The 19,631-nt window shown below is 48.5% G+C and overlaps 1 protein-coding gene across 1 annotated transcript; it reads left to right on the top strand.

Annotated features, from left to right (window-relative positions):
• Positions 1-15,067: 15,067 nt before the first annotated feature.
• HOXB13 (homeobox B13) lies at positions 15,068-16,705 on the top strand (the record flags this gene model as incomplete). The annotated part of the gene is made up of 2 exons (XM_079547320.1): positions 15,068-15,650; positions 16,449-16,705. The coding sequence occupies 2 exons, from the start codon at positions 15,068-15,070 to the stop codon at positions 16,703-16,705; spliced, it is 840 nt and encodes a 279-aa protein (XP_079403446.1).
• Positions 16,706-19,631: the final 2,926 nt, after the last annotated feature.

The raw sequence follows: 19,631 nt of genomic DNA, 5'->3' as shown, positions 1-19,631 counted from the left end.
CAGTGTGACCAGGATCATGTAGAGAAGAAGAGAGGAGGCTAATACCTTTCTAACCCTGCATCTTGTTCATTCATTTACAGATAATGTATGCATGCATCTGACAAATTATTCCATTAACCAGAACAGTGTTAATTCTGCAGAGAAGAAGTCACTGGTAGTAAGAAATAAAAAGAAGCCAACATTTCAGAGCCACTCTCACAGAGGGTTGCATTTACTTCTTCTGCCATATGAAGTTGTCTACTTGAGCCTTGCCTCTGTGTTGACTTATTGCCCTTCTTCAGCCTGTTGCTTGCAGCCACCCGCCTCTTTTTTAACACCGATTTCTAATTGTGGCTTCGGATTTCCTGCAGCTCCCAGCTAACGGATGGCTCATGGGTGGCCGGCAGAGGGGGATAGACTACACTGAATCGGTGGGAAAAAGATCTCCGGGAGCTTGCATGGAGCATCTCCTGCCTGCAGGAGTCCCCACCTTTGTGGACGGCTTCCTTCAAGTTCTTTACATGCGGAATTAGTTCAGACTTAGCTATTACCCTCTGTGGAATGTACTTGGTAATGGAGAGTGTAGCCTGTGGCTCTCAGAGGACAGCAAGTTAATGGCAGTTCCTCCTCTTCTACTCCTAGTGGATACTAGATTGGCATCGACTCCACATTCAACCTCAGGCCATAATTTCAAACTGAGCATGTCCATGATTAGTTTTCTCTTTGCCAAATTAAAAAAAGAAAAAAACAGCTTGTATCACTGCTTTTTGTTGCTGTTGTTGGTTTGACAAACAGCAAGGATGCACTGGATGAGGATAGGATAAGGATAAGGGAGGATAAGAAGGTGTGTTTTTCAGCTGAAGTGTCTGTTCAGCAATCCTTGGTGAAACCAGCAGCAAAACTGTGGAATATCCAACCTTGACGATGGCAATAAATTGAAATCAGGATGGATTGTGTTGATAGACAGGTTGTTCAGTAGCTCTAAGAGCAGGTGGAATGGAATCTGTGGGAGAAGTGTGGTGAGCCTGAAGGGATGGGTTTGCTGCCTTTCCTCAAATGCTTTCAGTCCACACAGTTCTGCAGTCCTGTGGTTGTAAAATGGAGCAGTCGTTCTCAAACTGTGATGCCTTTATGAGCAATGGTGCACAGTCTCCATGCAGCTTTATAGCATGGAGCAGCAATTTAATTCAGTAACACCCTTGTGTAGTGATAGCTGAGCTATCTTGACTTTATTTCACTGAGAACTGAGGGTGCACACGCACAATCATGGCTGCACTTCTTCTAGAGTAGGAGCTGGGTTGTTTAAAGCTTTGTTCTGCAGTGTAGGCACTCTATTAAATTGTTGATCATCGTAATTTCCTTCCCAGTGGATGTTGAGCCAACCCTGCTGAGCTGTTGGACTGCCAAAATCAGACATCTCCAGCACCACATCTATTAGTTTTCATTGATACTGTGATTGATATGAATACAAATAGATTGATGCGATAGACCAGGGTTTCACTTTTCAGGCTCACAGAGATGAAAGGATGGAAGAGGCCAAAATGAGGAATCTCAACCGTGATCCTGGAAGTCTGGGGGTTTGGCAAGGCTCGTTGTTTATATTGCTCCGTGGAGGGTCATTCATTTTGCACTTAACTCTGTTAAGAGAGCACTCAGCTCCTCACATGCCCTTCCTTGGCCTAGTTTTCATCTGATTAGAGGCAAAAAGACCTCTTGCGTCTGACAAATTGCTTCATTTCATAGGCTGATTTCTTCTTGTAGAGCAATTTCGGTACACTGATATTCATTTACTCTGTATTAACAAAAATGTTGATTATTCTTATTAATACTCACTACTTCCCCCCTGGTTATCCTGAAAACTGCCATAAGGTGAGTGGGTGAGTGATGGAGCAGGGTTCAAAGGTAAGAGATGTAAGAAATACTTGCCAGAGAACACAAGGGCCTAGATTTGCCATTGAAAAGTTTCAAATGTTTGTAACCTGTCAAGAACAAGGAAATCTGTTTTACTCATTAATAATTTTATGTTATGCTTGCTTTGCAGACAGATAACGAGGCACTGTCCTTGTCCAAAGAACTTATAACACCTGCCATCATAAAAAGATGGATTTAAAGCTATGGCTCTGAGTTCCTTCTGTCAGCAAATGAACAAATACAACCTCATTCAGCATCTCACCCAGTGCCCCATTCAGCTTGATCTTCATCCCTTGTCCACAGCTTACTGCTTGGTATTAGCTCTGCAGAACAGTAACGTGAAGCAATAATCAGTGCTTCATCCTCACTTTCTTTACTTAGTTTTTAACACTGGTTAACTCTATAACATAGACTGAGTGGATGATCTCCATTTCATCAAGAATGAATTTAGTCTATACCATCAATCCCATTTTGAAGCAGCCAGTGATACGAGCTGTTTCGCCCTGGGAGACAGATGAGTCTGTGTTTCAAGGAAGGCCATTCCAATGCAAGGTATCCATAAAATATTAATCTTTTAATATGTTTTAACAGAAGCTTGGTTACAAATGAGGCTACTCACATCCATGGTGTTCTGTTTCCTATATAGAAATAAAGTACAAAAGACTGGAAGAACATTTGAGTGTAAAGGGAAATGGAGAAGGATCAGTTCAGCATAATGACTGAGCATGCTGAGTAACAGCTATGGAAAGCAAGCTTGAGGAGAAGTTATCAAGGTAATTAGTATCTCTTCCTTTTGCTCTTAAGCTCTGGAACTGAATGTCCATGCAGAACTAAAGCAAAGCATGTTAGAAACACCACATGTGCAAAGCACCTCTGATGGATTGGGAAAATATTGTTTTGTCAGTATGGTGGGTAGGGAAACTGAGGCACAGAACGTGGTGTGAGTTGGCAGAAGACCACCTCTGTGACTGGACTTCTCACTAACTTCCTCTGACCCACAGAGTGAGGAACAGAACCACATTTTTTTGTTCTCTGCACTGTGATGTAGATCATTTTGATAGCTTCAACCTGGTCTTTGTTCCTGCTGCAGCAATCGATGGCACAGGGCTGGATCAGACAGCAAAGATACCCCTCAGTAGTGTCAGCTCTTACTGACTTTTGAGCAGTGAGAGATCCCGTAACATTCATTTCTACAGATCTCTACAGCCTTGTTCTGATCAATCAGAGTATTGCTGGAGGGATTAAAATGGCCAGGATTGCAGTCATAGTCAGCAAGCAGCAAATCAAAGCAATTCCTTCCAGCAGAACTGGAATTTCAAGGGTCCATCAGGATGCTGACCAGTGAGTTTGACCAGGACAGCAGATCCTTGAGATCTGAGAACTGCACCTCTTCATTTAAGAGAAGGAAAACCAGCCGAGGTCATACTACAAAAAAACAAGCCACTGTCCACTTGCTCTGGCTGCAAAGCACATTTTCAATAAGTTTCTGCTCTAACAAGCTGCATCAGTTTCATCTCAGTAGATCTGATGGTTACTGAGCAGTGCTCAATGTTCTGGAGGGTGCCAGGCACATAATTGTTTTTACAACATTGTAAAATGAATCAGACTGAAATTAGTGTCACTCAGCAGAACCACTTTCCTTCCTTTTAAATTACTTAATCCGAGGGTTAATCAAAAAGAAAATGAAGTTTCGACACTGCCCTTCAGCTAAGGGCAAGCACAGGTTCAGCTGCCTTCACTGCATCTGCCTGCAAAGTGCTTTGCAGCTCCTGTACTGATACACAAGCTGCTTCCCCAGTGCTGTTTGAAGGGGGGAGGATGGGGCTGTCTTGGGAGTGTTTCCCACTTGCAAGTCAAATGGGCAGAGAAAGGAGGCGAGTGCTGCTTTGTAATCTAATTCCTGAGAAATGGGAGCTAGAGAAAAGCTAGGAAAAGGGGTTTTTCTTGCAGGAAGATCCTTCCATGAGCACACTGCTCCATCTACCAGCTATAAAGCGCAGAGGGATTCTCAGCCCTCTTTGATGCCTCTTGTCCTCAGGAGCTGAGATGTGAATGGTTAATATGGTCAGGATATGCCATCGTGTAAGAACCTCAAATAGCATCTCCTCCATTTCTCCCAGCTTTATTGGCTCCTTGCTGAGACAATCCCAGCTTCTGTTGTTCTGCCCACTTTGAACTGTATATTTTGGAAACAATTCTAATAAATTTCCCTTCCTTGAAGGCTTTCATGTCTCACTGCATGGGACCATTGCTTTGTTATGATCATTCAGTGTAGCGGGCTTATTATTTTTCACTCCATCATATTTTGTATGCATGCAGCTTTCCGTTTATCAGGGTGATCTTAGAACGTCGTGTAACTGATGAGTTATATCAATAACAGCTGGGCAAAGCAAGATGATCATGAGCTATAATTATTATGGACAGCAATACTGTCAGCTGAAGGCTCTGAGAAATGATCTAGGCTGGAGGATATCTTGAGTTTCAGTAGCACATAATCCCTTTGCAATAATATAATCACACAAAATGAGATTGAGGTGATTATCGGCATGTGAAAATTGCATCAGTTTCTACACATATTGCTTTTCAGATAATATTTGTCCTCTGGTAGCCTTGATTCAGGAGCTATCTGCATAACGAGCCCCAACATCCATTTCTCCTTGCTTTCCTGAAGGCAGTGGTATGTTGAGGACATTCGGGCTCTTTCACATTTAGTTTGGAGATGTCCTTAAACAAACAGCAGTGGGAACAAAAGCAGAATTCGAGGTTGAACCCAGCCCAGGAGCCAAAACATTTGCTCAGCGTTTTTCAGAGCTATTTCAGTCCAGCTGGCAGCCCGGAGAAAAACGTTTCCCCTCCTCCTGAGTGTGTGGAGGAGCTGCACTTCTCCCAGGGCACATCCCCTGCGTTGGAAACGAGATTCAGATTTAATTAGTTCCAGTGCATATGGCACGGATTCTTTCATTACGGGGCATAACTGAAGATTTATGTCCTTGCAGAGACAGGGAGGGATGTGGCCCATGGAGGGTTCTGACTCCTTTCTGCTGATGCTGTTCTAGGTTTCCTTCCCCACAGCACAGCCTGGAGAGGCACTACAGCAGCCTTGGTCAGTTTAAGAGAGTGGATAGTGATAGGACAAGGAGGAATGGTTTTAAAGTGAGACAGGGGAGGTTTAGGTTGGATATTAGGAGGAAGTTTTTCACCCAGAGGGTGGTGAGGCACTGGAACAGGTTGCCCAAGGAGGCTGTGGATGCCCCATCCCTGCAGGCATCCAAGGCCAGGCTGGATGTGGCTCTGGGCAGCCTGGGCTGCTGGTTGGCAACCCTGCACATAGCAGGGGGTTGGAACCAGATGAACATTGTGGTCCTGTGCAACCCAGGCCATTCTATGATTCTGTGTCCAAAATCCCCAGGATATCACACCCAAAAAGAATAGGGGACAGGGAGACCCAGTTCAGGATAAAAATCCTCTATCTGGATGCCAGATGTTACCGCAGAAGGGAAAGGTGTCACCTACAAACAGCAAAACAAAACCTCAGAAGATGAGATTATTACAGTCAGGAGGATGCAGTGTTTGCTTCTTAATTTCTTAAGCAACACTCAGTAGTGCTTCCGACACATCTAATAATGAATGGAAACTATGAAGCCACTGCTGGCACAGAAATTGCTGGGACCTGGATGCAGCAATATGTTATTATGTTAAGTCACACGGGTGGTGACATTGCTGACAGCCACTGAGGATCAAGAAGCATTTATTGGCTCTGGCATCCATGCAATGAGCCTGCACTGCCTGGTGCCTCGCCGTACGTGACTTGTCAGCAGCAGAAGTTGTACTTAATGACGGTGGGAAAGCACAATTAATTGGCAGCCATCTGCCAGACCAGTGCTCTGCCTGGTGTGGTGCACCCACTACACGAGGAGGGAGAAGCCAGATCTGCCTGTCCAGATGGTGAACACAAAATGATTTGGGCACAGGTATTGGAAAATCCGTGATATCCTGGAAATGGGAAGAAAATGAGTGGCTAAGTCCCTGGTGCTAAGTGCAAGTGCACGTTCTCTGCCTCTTTTGCTGTATAGAAATGGGTCTGGGCAACGCTGGGAGGAAATTTCTTGAAAGGAATGAATTAAAATGTTTTTTTGAAGAACTTTCTTATGTGGCTGTGAATAACTCTGGATTTGTGTCTCTGTTTTTCCTATGCTTTGCTTCAGAAATCAAAACTGCTCCTGGCTGCGCTGCTAAGCATCAACGAAAGCTGATGGGGATTAACTAAAACAAGAAGGAAGAGCACAGCTAGAGAGCACTAAAATGTCCCAGGAGAGGTTCTCCATGGAGAGGTGAGGTGGAAATGGAGGAGGTGGAGAGCTGAGGTGGGTACAGCTCTGTGCTGGGAGCCCAGCAGAGCAAAGCTGCAGCCCCTTGAGGGATTTGGGGTCTGAGTGTTTCAATGTCCAGGCTTTTAAGAATATGAAAAATAATCAGAGTTGTGGAAACAAGGAATTTCTGAGTGGGAATCGTGGTGAGTAGACAGCTCCAAACACTGCACTGACAGCAAGCAGAGAGGCTCTGAGAAGTGCTTCTGTGTGAGCTGGACTTTGGGAGCAAGGAAAGATCATTTTAATTTTAATCATGCAGCTGTTGTATTATTATTATTATTATTATTATTATTATTATTATTATTATTATTATTATTGATTATGCTGTAACCTGCTTTTTTTCTTTTTACATCCTGATTGCTTGATAATTAGGGAAAGAAAATGAATTCTCTTCGCTGGAGGACGAGAAGATGGAGGGAGATTGCCTCGAAATTAAGAGGTGAAAGGATTTACATCAGGTCTGGAAATGTTGCTGGGAAATGCATTATTTCATTTCTTGTACGGTTTCTTGAGGTTGTGAATGGTTCTATGGGGGAAAGTTTGGGGTTTCTCCCATCAGGTCTCTCCCCTCCCTTCACTTCCAGGACCTCAAGGATCTGAACTCACCCATAGGCTTCTCCAGGATAACGTTACCGGGTATGGGGGGAGGAAATGAAAGCAAAACAAGGCACAGGTGAGACACAGAAGTGCTCTCCCCTGAGTCGTTTGCAAACAAAGCTCTCCTTGAAGTAACGGCGCTTCGTGGGAACCCCCGAGCCGCCTGGAGATGGGGGGCAGCTTTACCTGTTCTGCTCCTCCTGGTGAGGTCCAGGTTCCGAATCCACCCTACAGACACGGAAATCCTTCTCCTCAGATCCTGTTCCGTCAGCGATCTGAGAGGAAAGCCGCGATTTCTGGAGGGGGGGGGGGGGGGGGGGGAGAAGAGGTTATTGAGTGCGGGCAGCAAATCTGTACGGATCTGTTACGGGATCTCCTTGAGCAGCAGTAGCAAAATAGGTGATCTCGCACCGCAGCGGGACCCCTCCTCACCGTAAAGCGGAGTCCTCGCTTTGGGCTCGCTTTTCATAATCCGGATAATGGAGGTAAACCGAAGCAGCTGCCTTTGCGGAGGGGAAATCCGTTCCCTGCTCAGCCCTCGGGAGAGGAGGGGCTGTAATAGCTGTAATAGCAGCGTGGCGATGCGCTCTGCGGGCACCTCCCGGAGCCAAGGGGGGGGGGGGTCGGACGGAACTGGGGGGCTTCCAGGAGCTCCGGGGATCCCCAGAGCCGGAGGTGCCACAAAGAGGAAACAAAAACGATCCGTTTTTCCTTGGACAACTTGAAAACAGGTAACGTTGAAAGGTTACAGAGAAGGAGAGTGGAGGAAAGCTTCCCTTCCATTCGAGGGGAGCGGTGTAGTTCGGGCAGCACAGGGAGCAAGGGGGGGAGGGAATGAAGATTAGAAATGATTAATTAAAAAAATAAATTATTAATTAATGGTGGAATTATTTCTCCGCTTTGCAGTGTTATCTCCCAATTGCGTTGTCAGTTTTTCTCATGGTTCGTTTCGTTTTTGTGTCGTTGTTTGTTTGTTTTCTATACTATTTAACTAAAGAAGAGGGGGAAAAAAGGAAACCTTCCTATCTGCTGCGTTAAAAGAGAGACAAAATGCGTTCTTGTGGGTTGGATAATTTGCTTTCTTGGCTATGTCGGCAAAGGCAGCGAGCTGGGAGGATGGGAAATCCGGGTGGGAACGGGCTCACGGCTCTCCGGGTCCCATCGTTCTGCAGCGCTGAAAAAGTGAAATCCGATGGCAAGTTGATCGTGGTGATCCTTGGTCTTCGTATTTTGCGGCAGAATCCTCCGCCCTGGGTGTGATTTGTGCATTGAATCAGCCGAGGGGAAATTGTGAGGGATTTCTTCGCTTCTTGGGAAAAACGAAGGGAAGAGATTTGGGGGTAATTTCTGTTCGTGTTACAGACGGGAGCTGGGTCGGTTCTGCGCTGTTCTACCGCCTCTCGTGTGTATGGGAAGGGCGTGAAGAGCAGTGAATATCAAAATGAACGGAGAAATGCGCTCCTGTGCCGTTACTGACTCCAATTCAGCGACTTGTTTAGCAAAGACGTGGAGAAAGAAGCAATTAACTTTTGTTCTAACTGTTACTGCAGGGATCTTTCCAGCCGCGATGTCTCTAATCCCAAAACAATTATTTCCTAATTGATGGGAATTAACTTCTGCCGTCCGGACCCGGCTTTCCCCCTCGTGTGCCGACACCTGTGGGGCTCTGAATTGGGATCCTCCAAAAGGGAAAGGGGAAGGGGGTGGGAGGGGAGCCCCGGTCTTCTCCACTGAAATAGAAGCGAGGTGAATTTCGAATGAAGGATTCGAGTAATGCTGTTTCTGGAGTTAGGATTCTGCAATGCAGAACATCAGCATCCGACCGTGTGCAGCTCGTAAACCGACAATCCCTCCATTGTATTCATGCACGGAATTTAATGCAGTCTGGCACTTCCTGTAAGCAAACAATTCCCCGACCCATCGGCTGATAGTCGGCTTTTTATCTTCCCCCATTCTAGCAAATGCTGTTCGGGTGTTTAATTGATTCACAGCCTCGCATTCATTTCCCAAGCCGAATGAACTCGATCTCAGCTGGACAGTCCCAGCAGTGCTTAAATCAAGCCGTGTGAAGCCGTGGATTTGGTTGCTAGGAGGGCTGGATGCTACCTGGATGTGAGTTTGGGCATTCACTGAGCCCTCAAGCTGCTCAGGTCCCCAGAAACCTGGCGGAATTCGCGTCCCCACCTTCAACCTCCTCTCCTCCCAAAGGCGAGGGTCGGGAATGAGGAACGCTGACCTTTGAAGCCCCCCCGGAGCACCGAGATCCCCGTCCTTCCCTATTGCTGTTCCCAGCTCGTGCTGAGAAACTCGCATTGGACTCAAAAGCTGAAACGGGGGGAGGACGCGAGTGTCTCCCGGAAGGTTTGCTGTAGTCTCTGCTCCATCCAGGGGACACGGAGCCCATCCAGCCCTGTTCGGGGGGGGTGGTTCCCGTCGGACGATCCATCACCGTGCTCAGGAAGGCAGAAGGAGCCCGTGTGAGCCGTCCAGCCGCTTTTTGGTCCTGCACAAATCAGATGAGAACAATAAATAATAATAATTTTAAAAAATCAACAAATACAAATAATCCCAAAAAGCACTGTCCCAAATTCCCACTGTCTGTGAGCCGAGTGACATTTTCACAGCGGGGCTGCTCTGTGGATGTGCTCTGCTCAGATCCCCGATGTTTTGTCTGCTCTGAAGACTTCAATCCAAACGTTTTGCCACGAATATCAGGAAACGTAATTCCCATTGCAATGGGCACTGCAGGGGCTGAGGGCCTCATCCTGCTGCTCTGCACAGCTCTGTGCCCAGCTTGGTCCTGGAGGTGCCACCGTTTCGCTGGGATTTATGCTCCATCTTATTGACCTCAGGGAAACTTTTCCGAATGCAAGGTATGAATCACATCCAGCACAGCAGAGTTTGTCATATCGATGGCATTGTCCAAAAGTTAAAGGTCTTCTGTTTGGAAAAATTTCTGAATTACCAGTGAGGCTGGAATAGATGATCACCCATTGTGTGCAGTGGAGAAGAAGCAGGAAGGGCTTCATCAGCTCCAGTGAGCCCTACTACTGTAGCCAGAGCCCTACTGCTGCCTCACAGAGATCCTCAGCATCTGAACAGTCTCATCTGTAGGTTTATGGTGTGAGGTTCCCACCTGCAGGCTGCCCTCTGCCCAAGTTCCCTGGCAGCAGCATGGTGTGGGAGAGCTGCTCCTGGTCTTGCTGAGTTCCCACCTGGATTCACCTCCCTCAGGGGGATCCCAGTCCCAGGCACATTTGTGAGAATAGCCCTAAAATATTCCTGATTCCACTTAAAATCTGACTTATCTCCATCATCCTGTGACCATGCCTTCTGCAGGCTGCCTGCAGGACCCACAGCCAGGTCCAAGTGGGAAAGTTCAGAGGAATGGAACAGCTCTTAATGAATGAAACATCAGAAGCACAGCAAGCTGCGCACAGAGCGATTCCCCTTCTATCCCATAACAGCTGAAATGATTCGCTTTAGCTGAGCAGGAACACGGGAACACCGAATTAATCCCTGGAGTGTGCAGGGATGGATGCTCAAAAAGGGAAATGGGCTCAGGCAAAAGTGCTGCTCCAGTGGGGTGGGACTCAGGGCAGAGCAACTCACGCACACATATGGGGGTATGCAGAGGGGGGTGAGGAGAGAGGCACATTTTTGCCATATCTAACAAGAGCACTTGCATATTTAAACAAGGCTGTACACAGAGACAACACAGACGTGGACACCCAGCAGTATTTATGGGGAGGTTTCCAGGTTGAAGGTGTGCAAATGTCTCTATTTGCAGTAGCAGATGAGCGTTTATATTTTCTCTCTTCGCTCCAGGACAAGAGGATTTGCTTCATATGCTGCATCCAGGCCACATTGCCTTCGATTTCCTCAGGCTTCTGCTTTGCAGGCAAAGCCATACAGATCCAACCACACCTCTTCCTTTCCTGGAGGCAGCAGTGAGGGCAGAACGAACCCCTTCTGGAGTTTCAGCCTTCCCCTGCCCAATAAGCAGGAGGTGGGCAGAGGGGGAGGCTTAAAGAGGGGCATATTGCAAAGGAGCTGCAGCCTTTGGGGAACCTCCTAGAGTTTCAACACTATATTTTGGAGAAAAGGAAGGAGAACCCCAAAGTGGAGGTTTCAGGTTTGCCTGTCCAGGGTGCTCAGCCTTCCTGGTTCCTGGAAGGGAAACTGAAAGGTAAGGAAGAAGCCTCTGGCCAAACAAACTCAGGGAGGGGAGACCTGAAGTGCAACAAAATGTTTCAAGTTTGAGGTCGCTTCACATTGCACCTTAAAGAGGGGGGGTCAGAAATGTGCTGCAGTGATTGCAAGCACAGGGGCTCAGCCAGGAGCAATAGACAAGGATAAAAGGAGTGAAGAGAAGCCAGGCCGTGCTGTCTGTTCCCATGCCAGCTGATTTGTTCAAAGGATTCAAGAGCAACGTGCTATGAAGTACAGATTATGGCCCTCTAAGCACCAGGGAGAGAAATCTTCTCCCCTGTGTCCTCCTGAGCTTCTGGGGCTGCCCGTGAGATGGGGGGGGGGGGGGGGGGGAGGGGAAGGAACGTCCATCAATGAAGGGAGAAAGAAAGGAAAGGTCAAAATATTTGCCTTTATTTGTTTGGTTTTTTTTTTTTTCTTCCCAGAAATATTGCCAAAATCAGACACCAAAGGACTGGGCTCCCTTCCAGAGCCAGAACTCAATTTTTCAGCAATTGATTCTTTCCAAATGTTACGTCTTTATGTAGTTCCAATTTTTTCCCCCCTTCAAACTTCTTTGGGGTTTGTGTTGGTTTTGAGGTTGCTTCCCCCTCCTCTCCCCCCTCTATTTTGTGAGGACGACCTCAATTTCAATTGCTTTAAAAAAAAATTATAGACAGTTCAGATCTATTCCAAAGATTTTCAGATTCCAGATGGCATAAATATTAAATGGATCCCATCAAGAATATAATATCAGTATAGCTGTGAAGTGTATTTAATAATTTCAAACAATCAGCGAGAGCAGAGAGGAGCTGGTAAATAAATCGATCTTTTCCTTTAAAATGACACCGTTCCTCTGGCTTTATTGTGATATAAAATATCACACCGAATTTTGTGCGTAAAATTGTCAAAGAATAGAAATCTTAATATCGCTTTGAAAGCCACAGTTGCAATCGTTTCCACTGCAAATTGCGCTCGAAATGTTCCGACCGTGTTGCAAAGATAAACCGAAGGGAAAGGAGACCTCAAAAGATCGGTAATGCCTCCGATAAATCAGCCCACGTGCAAACGTATGGGAGAAACCGGGTGAAAAAGTCCCCTCCGACCTCTAAATAAGCGAACCCGAGTGGGAATTTGGGGGTGAAAAGAGGCAGAAAGCAGAACCTCAGCCGGCGCTGCTCCTGGAGCTGGCAGCAGGGCTGCGTCTGACCGAGAATTCCTTGGAAAAAGGCTAAAATCCCGTTTCCATCCAGCGGCGCTTCTTCCTTCCTTGGGCGCTGTGCTGTTGGATCTTCCTCGAACGAAATATAAAGAAAAAGGCAAAAAAAAAAATACGAATTATAATTAAAAAAGGCACAGAGCACCGGGCCAATCGCTCTTCTGCGTCCGCAGCTCCTCACCATCCCGGATCCTTTCGGGTTTTCTCATTTCGAGCTGCCCCGTTTCGACCCCCCCCCCCCCCCCCCCGCATCTTCTGGATCCGACGGCGGCCCCGCATTGCCGCTCTCGGCGTTCAACTTGGCCTTGACCCCAACACGGAGCCCGGCCCGGAGCTGCGGCAAACGCGGAGCCGAGAGCAAAGCAGGGAGCGGAGCAAATGGGAGCTGGATGGGGAAAGGGGGGGGGGGGAAACGGGACACGAAGGGCATCAAAGGAGAGCGGTCGTCAAAGTGTGGGAAGGGGAAAAAAAAAAGGGGGGGGGGGCTCTGAAAAAGGAAAGGTGGAGGTTAAAAAGCTGGGAGTTTGATTTTTTAATATTCTTCCTTTATGTCTATTTTTCCCCACCCCGATTTTTTAGATCTCCCTTTTCTTTCTTCTGTAGTTTCTTTTCGGTTTTTTCTCTTCTTTTTTTCTCTCTTTTCCTTTCTCTCTTTTCCTTTTTCCCTTTTTCTCTATTTCTTTTGTCCCTTCTTTTCTTTATTTTTTCCCTTTTCTTTCTTTCTTCTTTTCCTTCCCTTTACTTTTCATTTCATTTCTTTTTCATCCTTTTCCTTTTTTCTCTCTTTTCCTTTTTTTCCCTTTTCTCCCCTTTCCTGTCTTTCCCCTCTCTTTTTTTTTCTTCTCCTTTCTTTCGCTTTTTCTCTTTTCGTTCTTATTTATTTCTCATTTCTTCTTTTTTCTTATTTCCTTTTTACCATTTTCTTTTCCCCTTTTTCTTTTTCTTCCTTCTCTTTCTTCCTCTTTTTCCCTCCTTTTCTCTTTCTTCCAAAATAAAATAAAATAAAACCAGTCCCACCGCGTCCACAAAGACCCCAAGATTTTCAGCAGCAGCGAACGACAAAAGCCAAGACCAAACCCGCAACTTCGCGCTCATTTTTACCCTTTTTCTGTAGGACGCAGCGGGGCAAAATCCCATAGAGACCCCACGGATCTCCTGAGCTGAAAGGAGCGGTGTCTGCAGAGGGGAGGGGGGGAACCTCCAAGGGCTTTTCCTCAGGAGCTGCCGTTGCCGACCCAGCTCTGTCCCTCTCCCCACCCTGCCCCAGCCCACCCAGCCGCAGTCGCATCCACAGGTGGGGATGAAGCTTCAATCCGCCCCCCGGGGCCGCTTTGAGGAGCCGCTGCTTTCCCGACGTGATCATTTGCTTCCCCCCACCACCACCACCCCTTTCAGCTGGGGGTTTTGCGACTCAATGCTTTCTTTGGTGGCCGAAGCCGCGGCAGAAGGAGCGGCGGTGCTGATATTTGGTAACGAGAAAAAGAGGAATTCTCGATTTCTTGCGGATTTCTTAAGCTGATCTCTTTGCAAGAAGGAAACAACACAGAGGCAGTGCGTGAGCTGCTCTGCCCTTTGGGTGACAGTGCTGAAGGTTTCCCCCAGACGAAGACTTTTAGGGGAAAACGGAGAGGAACAGGAGGGAGAAAGGCAGCTCTGTGTTTGCACCACAGGTACAAGCACTTAAAAAAGCACATAGCCCGATCATTTCTGAACATTTACACACACGTGGGCCTCGGTGTATTAACTCCAAATTTCTCCACGTTGAAGCAACCCTCTATTTCCACACCCGCCTGTCCATACCCTTCTGTATGCCCACTCCTCCTGCACCCAAAGGCTCTCCCTACGATCACTCTCCATTTCCAAACTTCCCCTTTGAGCTGCTGACTTGGACCCCCATCCCAAATCCCCATCAGCACTGTGTGAGAAGGCAAAGCTGAACCCAAAGGAGACCCTTTTCTCCCCACCCTTTACAGTTATTTTTTTCTCTTTTCACTCCTTGCTTGTCACGATCATACCTCGGCCTTCCCTGCACCCTGTCTATAGGTTATATATAGGTTTAGGTACAAAGCTGTACCTATTACAGAGGTTAGGTAGAGGTTACACTGAATATAGGTTTTGTCTTTTTGGTTTACACTGTGGTGGGTGGCTGCAGGAATTTGCATGGGACACAAACTATGAGCAAGGCCAGGCTGAGGGCCTGAGAGGCTCCCCAGGTGTCCCCCACTGGACTTTTTCTGCCCTCAGACCTCTAAGGAAGATGTGGACACATCATTATGGGATGGTTTGAAGCTGAGCCTGTGTTTTTCCATCAGGAATTACTCCTCCGTGCTGCTCTCCTTTCTCCCTCCCCTTCTCCCTCCCTCGTCCCCCATCCCTCCCTCGATCCCTTCTCCCCCCCTCTCATTTTTTTGTATAATGCACAGGCTTGTACCCGCCTGTCACGTGCTGGGGAGGTTTCCTCCCTCCTCCTCCGACTGCAATAAAAGTATTTTCGCAATTTCTGCAGCCACGGTTTATTAGGGCTGGGCTGGAGCATTTTCTTTTTATTTTTTTTCCTGTGGGTTTGTCTGTGTGGTGTATGTGTGTGTTTTTTTTTCCCCCCTCCTTCTCCATCCTTTTTCCCCCACGCATTAACCAATGAGGCCGGCTCTACCCGTTGCGTCAGGGCAGCCCGGCAGGGCAAGGCAGCTCTCGGCAGCTCTCAGCCTTTTAAAAAGATCCGGGGACCCCCCCCCCTCGGGCAGTACCCGGGTGAAGTCGAGCAGCTTCTCTCCATGCCCCGGCCCCCGCGCCGCCCCGCATGCAGCCCCCTGGCCTCGAGGGGCTCCTGGCTGCCGGCGGCTTCGCAGGCGGTCAAGGCAGGATCCTGCCGCCCCCACCGGCCCTCGGTTGCCCTTCGCCTCCCCCCGGGATGAACCCCGGTTACCCGACTGAAGAAGCGGCCAAGCCGTGCCTTACGGCCCCCCCCGGCCCCGCCGCCCCGCCTGGTCCCGCCGCCTCCGCTCCGTTGCCCTACGGGTACCTGGGTGGGGGTTATTATTCGTGCCGAGTCGCCCGCAGCGCCCTCAAAGCCGGCCCGACTCAGGGGCCGTTTCCCCCCGACAAGTACCTGGACCCCCCCGCGGGCAGCGAGGACTTCCAGAGCCGTCCCGCAGAGTTGGCTTTCTACCCCGGTTACGGTGCTCCATATCAGCCTGTGGCCGGATACCTGGACGTGTCGGTGGTGCCGGGGTTGGGCGGTCCAGGAGAGCCGAGGCACGAAACGTTGCTGCCCGTGGATGGTTACCATCAACCCTGGGCTCTGGGAGGCAGCTGGAGCGGTCAGATGTGCTGCCCTAAGGATCAAGGCCAGGCCGGCTACCTCCTGAAATCCGCTTTTGCAGGTAAAGTCCATGGGCTGGAGATGCGGAGGGGCTGTGAGAGGGGTGGTTGGGAGAAAGGCTTAACGTAGTTTGCTCAAATAAGGCTTATAACAACCTACTGGAAAAAAAATGGTGCTGTCGACCAGAAGCTCTTCACTGTGAGCAAGAGGGAGGCCAGGCTGCAAAAATAAGAACTAAGATGAACGATGTCCTTTGCAGCTCGGGCAGTGAGGTGATCGGTGACATAACCCGGAGGCAGCAGTGGGAATGGGGAAAGAGAACGTGTTATTGCTAGGCTGCCTCACGTTGGTGGTCGTTACCTGGACCCTCAAAATAATTAAAAATAAATAAATAATAATAATAATAAAAAGATAAGTTTAGAGACGAAAAATAACATGTAAATATGTTCAGAGACGAAAAAACAATCTATAAGTATGTTTAGAGACCAAAATTAAGAGCAAGGTATAAATTTAGAGGAGAAGGACAATGTATAAACAAGTTTAGAGGAGAAGGACAATGTACAGATAGGTTTAGAGGAGAAAGACTGTGTGAATAAATGCAGAGAAGGAAAAATAAGGCTTAAATAAATGCAGAGGACAGAAACAAGATTTGAATGCATGTGAAGAGGAAAAGCGTATATGATTAAATGCAAATAGGAAAGATAACCTTTACATTTCGTTAGGGAATACACTGTAAGTAGATAGGAAGACTAGAGGGAAGGACTGGGGTAGTAGAGGGGAAGGTGCTGCTGCCGGATTTGGGGGTCCCGGGTGCGTTGTGCCCCCCCAGCCCGGCCCCGTTCAGCCCCATCTCTCCCAGACGCCGCCGCTCCGTTGCCCCCCGACGGCTGCGCCTTTCGCCGGGGCCGCAAGAAGAGAGTCCCGTACAGCAAGGGGCAGCTGAAGGAGCTGGAGAAGGAGTACGCCAGCAGCAAATTCATCACCCGAGACAAAAGGAGGAAGATCTCGGCAGCCACCAACCTTACGGAAAGACAGATCACCATCTGGTTCCAGAACAGGAGGGTGAAAGAGAAAAAAGTCGTCGCCAAAATCAAAAGCAGCAGCGGTGCTCAGTGAGAACCACAGCCATCCCAAACCGCAGCCCCAAAAGGTTCCCGGGGCTCCGGCACGTTGAGCGGCACCGGGAGGGGACTGAAGCATCGTCCTCACGGGGCAATGAAGGGTATTCTGTTCCCGAGGGGCAAAACCCATCGGCGGATGAGGGAGCCGCACGTCGGAAAGGGCAATGCTCCCATCCAGGACTATGTACAGTTTGCCTTTTCTGCCTTTACCACGTCGCGTTCGCTTCGTCTCCCTCCGTCGCTTTTGTTCGAACTGCATCAGCAGAGCGCTTTCTTTAAAAAAAAAAAAGCCTAATTGCATTAATTAACCCCGAACGCAACTCCTGTCTCGTCTGCGTACGGCGGGCCGGGTGGGGGGTGGGGGAGGGCGAACTGCGCACGGATTTGTTCTGCAAGGCAAAAACCCGAGCTTAGAACCTAGAATCCAGGCAGGAGCATCCAAATGCTCTTCGAAGGAGGAAATCCACGCAGTCCAGGTGTGCTGTAGGGAAACGCACGCACGTTTCTTGCTTGAGCGGACCCGTATTCACAGCCGTTGCTGCAGGCACCCACCGCGTTGCTGTTATGTATCAGAGATGCACATAGGTGTGCAAACGCACACGGTTAGGATTGCGCCTTATTTTCCCTTTCCCAGCCTACGATCTTTGTGTCTGCGTGTCGATATATATACCCAGATGTGTATTCGTATGCATGTACACATGCAGTATGGTACCGGCTGTGTGGATATAAATATATATGCACGTGTTTGTATGCATCCATACAATACATGTATGCTCGTGGCTATCTTTTGATACGAGTAAATGCAATTTGTATAATTCCATACACGATTTCGTTTGTACTAATGTTGTACCCACCTCCTCCTAACAACGCTGATTTATAGTGATATGTTTCATAGCATGTGCTGAGATAAAACCCCGCGTCATACAAAATGATACTGGTGAATAATAAGAAACGCTGTGATCCTTTACATCAGAATAAATAGGGTGTAAGTACTGGAACCCGCTCTCCTCTTCTCCTTTAGGTGTGTTTGACGGTGGAAGGGAAGGGCTCGGCGCATGAGCCCACATTCACTGCGTGCCGTTTAGGGGCAGCAGCGCCGGGTTTAAAGCTCCTGTAAACCCCAAACAGCCTCGGAAGGGCGAATAAACTCCAGGACCGCTACCACGGCCACCACCCGCGTTGGTTTGCTTTTTCTTTCTGCCTTTTCTTTTGTAAATGCAATGCATCGAACGGCAGCTTGCTCCAGCTCGTGAGCCTTGCAAGCAGCGATTTGCTCTTTTTTTTTCTTTTTTTCTTTTTCTTTCTTTTTTCTTTCTTTTTTTTTTTTAAGTCATTTTTACAGTATTTCAGGCATGGGCTGCCCTCATTTTTCTGCTCGTTTTCCCGCACGTATTTCCGAGCTTCGGCGTGACGTCACTCCACCATGACGTCACGAGAGGGGAGAGCCGATGGCTTCGTGCTGAGCTTTGCAAGCGGTGACGCGATGAGGCTGGAAGAGCTCAGTGAATCCCCTTGGGAGGACGTCGGGGCTGCGGGAAATCAAAACAAACTGATATAAAAGGAGGAAAATAGGCAAGATGAGGGACTTTTCCAACACGAGTGATTCTATACGGGCAGTGGAAGGGCAGAAAAGCTCCTCCGCCTTCTGACAACTGCAGGGATCCGTTAAATTTTGCTTTTCCCCATCTGGATCCTGCTATGAATTACTCTCTATACTGAATCATTTTGTTTGTTTGCTTGCTTGCTCGTGTTTTACAGTTTCTGGCTGGAGGCTCAGAGCTTCCCATCTCTGCCTTACAGCTCCATCCCTTCTGTGCAGGAAAATGCCTGGAAATGTTTTGCTGCTTTCCTAAACGTGGAAGGGACTGAGAATCTCCAAATCTCTCAATTTCTCTCCAAATCCTTTATCCCTGTGTTAACCATTGAGTCCACCAGCCCTCATCTCTGTGCCTGCAGAGGCCATAGAGCAGAGGCAGCTTTGCCCAAGAGGAAGCAGTCACTCGGATGTTCCCCAGAGATAAGCATATAATCCAATAAAATAATAAAATAATAAATAAAAAATCAATCTGACCGCGATCTTCAGCGTATCTGAAAGCAACTTCAAAAGAAACCAGGTCTGTTTATAGGTTTGGAAATGGATGCTCTCCTCTATGGCACGTTAAGGGTTAATCCTTTTAGTGACATCTTCCTTTTTCCCATCCTTTCCCCCACATCTGGGCTCTTTCACCGATGTGGAGCGGGCGATAACCAGACCTCCAACCCCCCCCCCCCCTCCCTAGCCCGGTCAGGACTGCTTGACCCCCCCCCCCCCAGTGGCGAGACTGGGGGATTCGTGCTCCCCCCCCCCAAGCGCCTGTCCTCAGTTCCGGCCCCAAATCCGAGGTGGAAAATGCGGATGGGAAGGGGAGGAGGGAAGTCTCGGGTAGAGCTGTAAAACCTTTACACGGCGGCCTCAGCAAAAGGCGAGAAAGCCCCGACATCCTCGTAAAACGCCGGGAAGGAGCCGCTGCCGGGGGGCACCGGGCCAGGTGAAGGATCCCGGCCCCCTCCCTTTGCCATTGAACTTGAAACTCGACAAACCTGGGGCAAAGCAGCTCCAAATCCCGAGCACAGCAGCCCTGGGAGGTTCCGGGTGGGCTGAAGTGGGAGGTTTGGGGGGGGCTTCGGTATGGTTTCAGTATGAAAATTGGATTTAAACCAGGAGTGTTGGAAATATGCCTTCATCCAGCAGCTCCCGAGCTGAGCTGCCCTCTCCTCTCCTCTCCTCTCCTCTCCTCTCCTCTCCTCTCCTCTCCTCTCCTCTCCTCTCCTCTCCTCTCCTCTCCTCTCCTCTCCTCTCCTCTCCTCTCCTCTCCTCTCCTCTCCTCTCCTCTCCTCTCCTCTCCTCTCCTCTCCTCTCCTCTCCTCTCCTCTCCTCTCCT

The sequence above is a fragment of the Tetrao urogallus genome (genome assembly GCF_951394365.1).
Source record: "Tetrao urogallus genome assembly, chromosome: 26".
Taxonomy (NCBI): Eukaryota; Metazoa; Chordata; class Aves; order Galliformes; family Phasianidae; genus Tetrao; species Tetrao urogallus.
This window is presented reverse-complemented; position numbering and strand designations above follow the sequence as displayed.